Source organism: Urocitellus parryii, chromosome Y (assembly GCF_045843805.1).
Source record: "Urocitellus parryii isolate mUroPar1 chromosome Y, mUroPar1.hap1, whole genome shotgun sequence".
NCBI lineage: Eukaryota > Metazoa > Chordata > Mammalia > Rodentia > Sciuridae > Urocitellus > Urocitellus parryii.
The window spans coordinates 16,260,013-16,272,391 of record NC_135548.1 but is presented as its reverse complement, the minus strand read 5'-3'; the positions used below and the strand labels follow the sequence as shown (position 1 = coordinate 16,272,391).

At 36.5% G+C, this 12,379-nt stretch overlaps 1 protein-coding gene across 1 annotated transcript in view; it reads left to right on the top strand.

The window, feature by feature from the left end:
• The window catches only part of LOC144250944 (roundabout homolog 1-like), a 186,620-nt gene that overhangs the window by 94,979 nt on the left and 79,262 nt on the right, over positions 1-12,379 (top strand). Inside the window, 4 exon segments of the mRNA XM_077794110.1 lie at positions 160-202; positions 7,197-7,351; positions 9,831-10,166; positions 12,017-12,124. Of these exon segments, the coding sequence (XP_077650236.1) occupies positions 160-202; positions 7,197-7,351; positions 9,831-10,166; positions 12,017-12,124 (642 nt within the window).

Sequence of the window (12,379 nt, the reverse complement as noted above, 5' to 3'; positions counted from 1 at the left end):
TATTCGCTGAATTAGAAAACTGCTATGTCCTGTAAGGATTTTTACAATGTTACTGGGTAGGAAGGGATAAAAAATTCCATTGTACAAAGATGCTTGTGAATGTAATAGCTTTTGATATATAAACGTGTCTATTAATTGTTCCTTTTTTTAACATTCTAGTAACTTATCAGAGAGGAGGCGAAGCTGTGAGCAGTGGAGGGAGGTAATTATCTTCCTTGTTTTGTAGATCCTTGGGGGAATTAAAAATATTTCTTCTTGTCTTCCTCACCGATGCAAGTTTCATTGCTTCAGAGGTTTAACAACTTAAAGATAAAAAGTGTCCCAATCTTTTGGAAAGAATCCATTCATCTGGGGTGTTGAACCAAGTCATTTACACAGAAATACAGTTCCTGATGGAGCTGTTGCACTTTAGACAATGGCCACCAGAGGGAGTACGTTAACCAAGAAAAACAGACTGCTGATTTAGCAGATGATTAAAAGGAGTTAAAGTGATTAAGCTGTGGCATTTATGAAGATTAAGAAATATAGCTAGTTAACAGATACTATCAAAGAAAAAGTGCTCATTTGAAAACCTGCTGAACTAAGCAGTTGCTCAGAAGTTATAGGTTATGTTTGTTTGTTCTTGTTATGAATTCAGCTTAGTAGATACCTCCGTTTGCAGGGAAATACATTCAGATAAAAAAAGAAATCTAGGTAGTTTGTTAACAAAGAACTTTTTCACCCTTTAACTAAAAATATCCTCAGTCCTATAATTATGATTTTTGAGGTAATTATTATTCAGTGAACTTTAATATATTCACAGAGAAATCACAAATTAATGTGACAGGCGGCTTAAAGGGGCTGAAACAGGATGTAAATTACATTAGGCAAGTTCCAGGATTTTCCACAATAAGGTGATTTTTCTTTTTTTCAAAAACAGTAGCACCTAGGCACAAAGGGAGAAAAAAAAATTTCTAACCAAAACCAATTTATAATTCAAATTAAATTAGCTTATTAGAGTGCCCTTCTTCATATGGTCGGATAATATGGTTAGCTACTGAATAGTCAAAAAATGAGTAAGATATTATTCCTGAATCCAAGGAATATACCTCCTAATAAGAAAATTACTAAACTTAGTTTATGACAAAGAGTTATTTAAAATATATATATATATATATATATATATATATATATATATATATATATATATAGAGAGAGAGAGAGAGAGAGAGAGAGAGAGAGAGACTGCCTTTAGCTGGTGCTGTACAAATGTGGCAGTAAGCATTAATCTTTTCTTTCCTGGGTACTACTAACTTCCTGTTTTCACAAGTGTGAAACAAAGCCAGCCACCAAAAGACCCAAATACTGGGGTGGTTTTCATGAGGAGTAAATCCACTTGATTGAGGGATGAAAGCAGAACACATTTTTGCATCCAGGGGAATTCCATATAAGTCACAGTCCAGACATTCATGAAAGAGCTTCTGCCATGAGAACATTTTCCTGTGGGTGAATCTGGAATGCCTGATTGTTTAACTACCTCTCTCTGTGTCTATTAATGACTGTTGACTTCAGTTTTATTGGCACTAGCTCCTGTGCATGGGCATGTGTTCACATGCTTATACACACGTGCACACCCATAAAATATTAACCTAGCTCCTTCTCTAAACAATTTACAACCCAGACAGACCAAATGGTCTCATGGAAGACAGTGGCAGGAATGCATAGGTGGGAAATGGTGGTTTCTAGGACAGGAATAAAGAATTGTCAAGTTCCTGAACTGTCTATTTGGAAAGCTCACTAACAAAGAATCATAGCGTTTTCAACTGAAAAACAGAATCCAGGCAGTGAAATGGATATATCTCAAATACTAACTAGAAATCATCATTTTCCTAAATGAATTGATAAAAGATGCTGGAATGTCACAGAGGCAATAATAGTTAAATAAAAATGTTAGAGTCAGTGCTCAACATGACAGTTATACACACAATTTTAAATGTATTTATTCATTAACTATAATGGACACCGACTACAGGGCAGATACTGTGTTAGCTGCTTGGAATGCGTCAGTGAGCAAAGTGGATAAAATTCCTGATCTTGTGGGCATTTGATTATGGTGGGAGAGATGGAAGATGGATAATAAACATTTTTTAAAAGGTCAACTGTACAGTGTCAACAGTTGATAAGTACTGGGGTAAAAATCAAGTAGGACGAGAAAGAGAAGGTTCATTAAGAAGAAGCCTCTTTCCTAGCCATGATGAATCTGTGCGGGGGTAGGGAGGGGTTGCTAGGACCAAAATACCTAAAAGAACAACTTAGGGAGGAAAGTGTTTTGGCTCAGTCTCACAGGTCTCAAGCTCTGGTCCATTGACTTCATTTCTGCAGCTTTTTTTTTTAATACATATTATGTAGTGCTATGGATTGAACCCAGCACCTTGCACATGCTAGGCGGGCGCTCTACCAAGGAACTACAACCCCAGCCCCCATTGACCTCATTTCTTTAGGCTCAAGCATCATGGAATATGGCAGAGGAAAGCTGCTCAACTCTCAGCAGCTGGGAAGCAGAGAGGTGAGAGTTGAGGAAGGGCCAAGGACAAAATAAACTCTTCCAGAGCATGCCCCTGGTGATTACTTCCTCTGACGAGGTCTCACTTCCCAGTAGTCTGCTGAGCTCTCAATGTATTAATCCATCGAGTGGATTAATCCACTGATCAAATGAACTCAGCCACTGATAAGGTCGGAGCCCTCACCATCCAATCATTGCCTAAAAGCCCAACCTCCGAACTTTGCTACGTGGGGACCAATCTTCAACACAAGAGCTTTTGGAGGACATTCCAGATCCAAACCATAACACTGAGTTTTGTGGTCACTGGAAAAGAGAATGAATAGCAAATTCAATATCCACTTGGCTTTCCTCACCTCCAACCCCTGTCTTGGTTTTCTTCATTCATCACAAACTTCCTGGGTCCTCCCTGGACCTACCACCTCTCTTGGCTGATGGCACCTAAGCTAAGATCTGTTGATCATCCTCTTTTGCTTCCTGCAACCATTACTGTGTTCTATGGATCCTTTTTTTTTAACCCCTCCACTATGACTGATATTCTTTCTTTTTAAGCACTTATTCTCCCTTGCCAAAACTATGAGCTCCCAGCTGTCCTAAGTTCATCCAGTTTTATTAGCACTGTTGTCTACTAATTCTCTTTCCAGTAGAGGCAGAATAATCTTTGAAATTCATGCTAATTGTGTAAGTTCCTGAGCTGTTGAAAAATCCCACCTGCAGCAGAACTTGCTGTGTTTAAAATATCAAGTCCAAATGTGCCATAGTATGTGAAGTCCATAAAGTCTTGGACTTTGCAGCCCCATTTTTCACTATTATGTGCTGTGCCCTATGATCCCTTGTGTCCACTTATCTCCAGTATGTCAGTGTCCTGTATCCTTGCTACATGGCACATTGCTTATACACAGGCTAACAATGTCTTCCCACCCATTATCCCTAGTTACTGTATCAGATTTTACCTGCTGTACCCTCTACAAAATCTGTACTGTGCAACTATCACATTGTCTCCTACCCAGGAGGAGACAATGCATTTGCTTTTCTTTGTATCAAGAGTCACCAAATTATAGCTTTTGCCCTGAGTCCACCCTGCCATCTGTTTTTGTAAATGAAGTTTTATAAGAATACAGACAGGCTCTCATTTATTTGAGCTATAAAAGAAAAGTCAAGTGGTTACAACACAAATTGAATGACCTGCAAAGATTTCTGTGGTTTCTATTTGGTCCTTTTACAGAGAGAGTTTGCCAACCTTGGTAGATAGAATTGCCTCTGACAAGAGAATATGAGATCCTGGATTATAGAAAATATGAGGTTTATTTATCGATAAGTTAATTTTTGTTTGTAATGTAATAAATGTAGTTCAGTGAAGGACATCGGTAAATTCAAAAACTGTATGAACTTTCAGTCATTTACAAGTTACCTAAGAAAAGAACAAATGAGTTATTTAATAAGTGAATGTCAGAAGACCTCAATTCAGTTCTTGATGACTTTAAGGAAATTATTCGGTGCTGGATTGTGTCCTCTAATAAATGAGGAGGTGGTCTGGAACTCTCTCCTAGTTCTCCAAACTGTCATTTAGTTATTCTCAGAAAAGAGAGAATAACATAACAGTAAGCCAAGAGAACTCTGGGCTCAACTTGAAAACGGCAAATGACCTTTGAGGTAACGCAGGAGAGAAACATAGAAATACTAAGGAGCCGTCTTTATTAATTTCTTTTCTTTCCCTGGAAAATTCCAGTTGCGTCTTCCAAAACCTCTGCTTAAAATTCAAACCACAGATTCAACCAGGAAAAATTAGAGAAAACTCCAAAAAAAAAAAAGCAGTGAACAAGTGAAGATAACCTGGTGAAAAGCCAGTACCACATTCCCTGTCAGTAAGAGGGAGGAGAGAAATGGAGTATCAGGTGAAGGTGCTCTTTAAACCTTGGCCACTCATTCAGCCTGGCAGGGGGTCAGACATGACCCACAGCTGACAATACTTACTTTCTGTAAGGCCCCTCTGCCATATCCCCAGCTCTGGAACTCCATAGTCTTATATTTTGTGGTTTACAGTTTAAACAGGTTCTCTCAGAGTGAGTGATTGGAATGTGTCAAGTAGCAGAGCAGGAATTGAAGGCAGTTGCCTCCTAATTATTAGTGCACGTTTGCCCTCTTCTCCTTCATGGCGCAGGTCTGTCCCCGTAATATGTAACATGATGTAATGATGTGTTAGGCACACGTTAACCTCGGTAACGAACACATGTTTTGCTTTTGCTTCATATTTGGCTGTAGTTTGATTGTCTGATGCATGCTGATGAGTTTTAAGGGATACAGGGAGCCTGTGAAGCTGTTACTTTGAAAGACTTCTCACGCTCTGTTGTCAGAGTAGCTGCCAGTGACCTCACCTTCCTCCAAGACCTTGGACACACACACACAGCATTTTAAGATCCATCATGGGACAGTGAACATGGCTTACCTTTTTCCTTAAATAATTAGCATTCCAAACTCAAGTCTAAACAGAAAGCAGGATGTTAGTTGTTAATCCTACTTCCTGTTGGAAATCACCCATCTATATGAAAAGTTCTCTAAGCCAGTGATGCTAGCAAAGCATTCACTGGAAAAATATTAACACTCCCCACAACCACAGACATACAGAGGGAGTCATAGTAGCATGAAAATATTGTCTCTTTCTATTAAAACATATAAGTTGAGCTGTGGAGAATTTCTACTTGACCTCTACTGCAGACATAGTATCATCTCTTCAGTGTCAAAAATGGGAGTTTTATTTTGAATAACTTCGACAGTGATAGCATTTATGGTTTAAGTTCAAGGAGAAATAAAGTAGGAAAGCTAAAGGTTACTAGATGCAGAAGTTCTATAACCAACATGTATTTCACAGACACTAGATATCATTTAAATGCATGAAATTTTAAGTCCAGCGACATTTCTCTTCAAAGCAAATTATTTATTTATCTGTTACTGGGGATTGAATCCATGGATGTTTTACCACTGAACTACAACCCCAGATCTTTTTTATTTTATTTTGCTGAGGCTGGCCTCAGAATTGCCATCCTCCTTCCTCAGCCTCCTGAGTGACTGGGATTACAGGCATGTACTACTGCACCAGGCTTCAAAGCATATTTTTATCAACAATTATAATAGGTAATTCAATTTTAGCAACTTTGTCCTGAATTTGGGGCCTTCGGATATTTTTTTCACTCTCCATTAAGAATGTTTAAGAGCTTCAGGGAACTTCCTCAGGCTCCAGTGTGTGTTTATAGCATCCTAGTTCATGGTGTGAACTCCAGGGCCACAGCTTGTGCTGGAATCCCAGGTAGTCACTCACTCACTCCATATAGCTGTGCCCATGTGCCTTGACTTCCCCCAAGTGTCCCATTTCCTCATCTGTAAAACTTGGGTATTAGCAATCCTTGCCTGTAAAATGGCTGTGATGGTTCAATAAATGAATATATGTAAAGAATTCAAAGTGCCTCTCCCACTGTAAACAAAGAGGAAACACATGCATCCTTAATTGTATAAATATGCACATATATGGATACAGATATATGGACTGCAAATCCATATTCTTCATTTTAAGTGACTTACAAATAACCATCACTTGCAAAATATGTTTCTCTGTGGCAAAATAGGAACCATTTAGAGGGCAATGTCAGTTTCTTGCTTCTCAAGTAAATGAGAAGGCTGGTTATGGCATTTTAACAAAGAAAATGAAACCACCAAGAAAATCTTTGCATAGTCTGTAGCGCCAGACTGTTTATTGAGGATTGGACAGCACATCATACATCATCGCCTCTTTTGCTGAGTTATCACACGGAGTCAGTGTTGAAAAAGGACATGAAGAATGCTGCTCTTGGACTCCAGTTTGAGTCCCTGGCACTGGTGGTCCAGGGCTCCCATTAATAACTCCCGATGCACTTGGCCTCTCCAGCACTTGGTGAAAGAGGATTAACATCTGTTGTGCCAAAAAAAACATGAGTGCTAATATTTCTTTTAGTCGACATCTTTGTTTTACCAGATTTCATTCAGTAGCTTTCCTTTGTTTATTTAGGAACTCACGACATTTTACATTGTCACCATCAGAAAATGTTGACAAGCTCACAGAACTGTTCACTGAAACATCATTGTAGCTCTGTGCAAAATGTCACGCCAGTCTGTGCTCACTGTTTCTTAAACATGGGTTGGAAGCAAAATCTGTAAATCTGCCTAATGTGAAGGGTTCATTGTCTCCATAAAGGAAATTGTTGCATTTTTTTAATGAAGTTGTGAGAAGAGTTGCAATTTTTTAATAGGTCAAAAATGAAGAAATGCAAACAGATTTAGCTAGAATAATTTTTAGTTACTAAAAGTCTTTATGCATCTGTGTTTTCAGATTCCACGTTTGATTTTTCAATCACCATGACTAAAGGCAGAATAGAACATTGTAAACAGTAAAAGATTTTAAGTCTGAAGTACAGCAGTACCAGTTCACAGATGTATGGCTGTGTGCACTGAGATACATCTGGAATGATATATTATAATTGCCTCTCTGTAAATAAAAAGAATAATATCATTCAGTATAATGCACCAAATTATTGTAAGAACAATTAAATGAAATATTTGCTGCAATTCTGAATAGAAAATATTATTTTCTGTCCATATAACATTTACTCTTTTTTTTTCTCTCTAGGCCAGGACTTCTCAACATCAGTGAACCTGCCGCACAGCTGTGGCTGGCAGACAAGTGGCCTAATACTGGCAACAGCCACAATGACTGCTCCATCAACTGCTGCACCGTGGGCAATGGAAACAGCCACAGCAACCTGACCACCTACAGCCGCCCAGGTTAGGGACACAGAGAGAGGGAGATATGCACTGGCCTTGGGCTAGTTATCCAGAAGCAGCTGACTTTCCTTTCCCTCTGCCCACCTGGGGAAGGGAACTTTGATCCACATTTTCATGAAATGTCCAACACTGTGTAGCAAGCTAGCATGATTCAAATATTTTCTCCATTTCTAAACTTTTATATTTCACCCTCCACCAAGATTTCCTCAGAGAATGAAGAAGACAAGCTCTAGCATAGATTGCAAGAAAACAAAGTCGTGCACAATCATTTATAAGAATGAGTACAATAATAAGTTTAGTTGCAATAATTTATTATATTCATGATTTTAGGAATAAATAACAAAGATCAAAAGGTCAATAAATCCATAGTTTGAGTGGACTTAATTCTAACAGTAAGAGTTATAATATTTGAACAAGAATAATAACAAAAAAAATTTAAATGAAAGTTTAAATCAGATATTATAGTATAGATGTAAATCCTGAAGACATAAGAAATACACACATCCATATATATTTCAGGTGTGTAAGTGTACATTTATAGTCTGTTCTATACTTTGGTTCTGAAATATGTGTGAGTAAATTACTTCACTAAAATTTCATGCTAAAACATCACAGTAAGACAAGTAGATATGGAGCACTGCAAGATCTAAAGGCAGAAAAAAAATACAGATAATTTCTTATGAAACAAAAAGTCCCATTATTAATCAGATAGGAAACATTTAAATAGTTGTAAAGAAACAAATAAGATGCCTATGAAAGTAAAATAATGCCTGGAGCTAAGGAAATGAGAATGAGAAGATGGCATGTAAGTAAAGATGTAATAAATTATAAAGAACAAATCATAGAACTATGAATATGTCTACCCTAAAAACAATCCCATGTCTCCATTATTAGATGTGGATATGACCATCCACACAACTAGTGTGTGTCCTCCAGAGGCCCAGGTTCTGCTGTCTATATAGATAGTCATGTATCATAAACAAAAGGGACACCTACTGGAATTAATATGTTGCATTGTCCAGTATGATAGTTACTGGCAACAGATGGCTACTTAAATTCAAATCAACTAAATAAAATACAGTTTGAAATTCAGCTCCTCATTCTCACTACCCACATTTCAAGTTCTCCATAGCTGTTATGTGGCCAGTGGCAACTATATTGGACACTGGATTCTAGGACAAGTCCAACACTTTTAGAAGACCTTTTGGATAACACTCATATAGAAATATTGGCAAAGCAAAATGAGTATAGTGCCTTTAGATTATTTTTTAATCGTCATTAAACAAAACAATTCCTAGAAATTTGATATGAGAATTACTGTAATCCAGATGTACCAAATATCTCTGCTGCTTGATCATGTATGATTAAATTAAGTAGCTAAATTTAGTAACATAGAGAAGCTGAAAATTTTTCTTAAGATTATATTCATATTTACATCTTTAGTAGAAAGCATGTTAATTTTCATTTATTAAGATATCCAGTTAAAACCAATTCTTAAAGAGACCTGTTAGTGATAGTGCCACTTTTAATCAATCTGAATAGAATAATGATGTTTTTCCATGGCACCTTTTTTAATTTAAAAATGTTTATCCTTACAATATGACTTTAATTATTCCTGCTGTTTTAATATTTTCAATCATAGGCCTTAAATATCTCTCTCTCTCTCTCTCTCTCTCTCTCTCTCTCTCTCTCTCTCTCTTTCTCTCTCTGTGTGTGTGTTTGTGTGTGTGTGATCAGTTATTTAATTTCTAAATATTTCAATGAAGGGAAGATCAGAGTGGAATGAGGTATTAGACATAGTAGATATTATTTCAGGCATTATTTGATTAAGTGACCTGGTTAGTGTGGTTCATTTTGTCATCATTATTGTCATTTTATACTTGGGATGTCATTACGAAACCATGAAAAAATGATTATGTAGCATTTCTCTTCAATAATGATTACCCTATATGACCAAGATAGGAACTAATAAAATTCTCCTAAGCACTATTAACTATCACCTTATCCCTGCTCATCTTATCTTTTGAGGATAAAAATATTAGAATTGACCTGTGGATACATTTTCCTCTTTGGATTCTTATGTGCTTTGTTCTGTAGCTTCAAATAGTTCATTAACCCAAGACTAGAAAATTTAAAGTTAACAAAGATTCACGTATGTATTATTTTAGTGGAATTCCTGTTAAAATGGTTGTTAAAGGAAATTCCTATTTTAAATTAGATGAATTATTTAGCATACAGCAGTGGCATAAGTTTATAATCATGTCCTCTCTACACAAATGCTCTGGATGCTCTTATTCCCTCAAGTTTGATTTCCCTTAGAAAGTCCATATGAATATGGGGCCCTTTCTATTGATCTACTTTAAGCCCATTTGTACTTTACATCGCAATTTTACTGTGACTCACAAAGCTTCTTAGAAAGAAATTGAAAACGAATAACCATGCAGAATGACTTTTTCCTTTTCCTCTCCATTGCACATAGCTGATTGTATAGCAAATTATAACAACCAACTGGATAACAAACAAACAAATCTGATGCTCCCTGAGTCAACTGTTTATGGTGATGTGGATCTTAGTAACAAAATCAATGAGATGAAAACCTTCAATAGCCCAAATCTGAAGTATGGGCGTTTTGTCAATCCATCAGGGCAGCCCACTCCTTATGCCACCACCCAGCTCATCCAGTCCAACCTCACCAATAACATGAACAATGGCAGCGGGGACTCCAGCGAGAAGCACTGGAAACCACCCGGTCAGCAGAAACAAGAAGTGGCACCAATTCAGTATAACATCATGGAGCAAAAGAAACTGAACAAAGGTGAACAGCTCGGCCCTTATTCCTTCTCTTTCCCATGTTGACATTCTTAGCCCCTCGGTACTAGATGTCAACAACTGTCTGTGACTCGAAAGTCACCTCTTTCCTTTGGTTATTGTGATTTTCTTCTTTCTTTGGTTTCGGAATTTCCAGTGTCAAAGAGTTAATTAGCACCACAATAAGCTTGGAAAATTGATTTTATAATAATATATAAGTATTTTCAAATGGTTTTGAGATTAAATTTAATAGTAGGTGAGGGATTGCTGAGGACATACAATCTTTTATTCATAAGGCAGATGTACAACTGTCACAATACCTCGAATTTTCAATAAATAGACTATTCCACTCTTTCCACTTGAGGATGGAAGATAATTGCTTCTACATGGTCCTATGAATGAAGGGCCTTTTTATATCAAACTGAAGAAAAATAATTAAATTAAACTTGAACTGGAGAAGTGGTTCAATTTGTTGTATTTCTCAGACCTTGTGTGGTTCCTGAGATTGCTATGATGTATATAATTTTAGAACCTCAATTTCTTGGGTTGACCTGATTGAAGTCTGCCAGTATAGAACCTAAAATAAATGGAGTTTAGTATTAACTTGAAGCAGCAGAATAGTATTTTATGGCCTGAGGGGAATATCTGTGTATTGTAATGTTGTAATGCATGTGGGTTGAAAGAGATAGGTGTTTGATTTCTTTGTAGTTCTTCAGGCTACTGCTTTAATAACATGATTTTGCAAAGTTATATACCTCTAGCTATAACTAGATTGCTCTAATTTGAATAGATGTGGCAATGTTGTGCACGTATCCTGGTCAAGAATGCATTTTATGGTACATAATTAGAGGTACGGATTTATTTTCTTAGGCTTGAGTTGAGAGCATTTTCTTCAAAAATAAAACTTTGTGAAGCTGGAGAGTATAACAAGATAATTTAAACATTTCATTAAGTTCATGTCATGTTTTAATTTGATAATAAAGTCATCTAGCTTTTTCCCAAGTTTGAGAAGGTACTTAACTGGTATAATAATCCAATTTAATAAATATTTATTAAGATTCCTACATACATTGATGACAAAGACTGACAAAATTGAGAGCAGATTCTGCAGCTATGGAGTTTACTGTGGGGATTCAAACCATTACATTATTTTTCCATAGTGTGTGGTTTTACTCTGGACCTCAGAAAGCTCTGACAGTCCTCTGTACAAACATTTCAGAACTCTGATTTATTGTTTGTACTGCTTGTAAGCAGATTTGGTATGTCAGAGTGTAATAAAGACCCCAGAATGCAGCTAGGCTGACAGATTATTACTGACTGCATTCCAGTAGCAAGCTTATCATCTGGATATTCACCTTTGCCTAAATAAGGAGAAGCATTTCTGGGGCAGATTAGATATTTTATTTTCTTATCAGGGATACATTTTTATGAGATATCATCTAGCTGACAAGTTTCCATTTTATTTTTATTTTATTGCAATTTATGTTTTATGAGTTGCAGATGTGGCATTTTCTGATTTATTCTTGTTAGAATTATTTTGTTACTATATATACATGTATGTACATATTTTGGGGGGAGAGTACTACTGATTGAGGGTACTGGGTCTCATGCATACTAAGTATGTGCTTTACCACTTAGCTATACCCCCAGTTTCTATTCCTATATTTTTAAATGGATATATAGACATCCATTTTGAGTGTAAGTCTTTTTATAGCCTGACAATTTGAATCTAAAAATAAAAGAGAAAAACAGACAATTGGTTTCTTAATGTACTCAGACATATATACAAAATAAAGAGATTAGAAATAACTCACAAAGAAAACATAAATGTATTTTTTTTCTATCTGAAATATCTAGATTATCGAGCAAATGACACAGTTCCTCCAATGATTCCATACAATCAATCATATGACCAGAATACGGGAGGATCCTACAACAGTTCGGATCAGGACAGTAGTACATCTGGTAAGGGGATCCCAGGAAACATCTACCTCTCTGTTTAAAAGATGGTACAGCCCCAGATGGACTGAAGTATTGAATCACTTTATATCATTTGAATCTAATCTTTCTTTATATCAGGCTTGGGTTTTTGTTTTTTATATCAGACATGGGTCTTATTTTTTCAGTTTAAGGGACTATATTCTCAGTAAACCATTTTATTTTCCATTAGGTATCAAATACTAAGCTCCCTGTTTTCTTCCTTTATCAGTAAATCAAAAG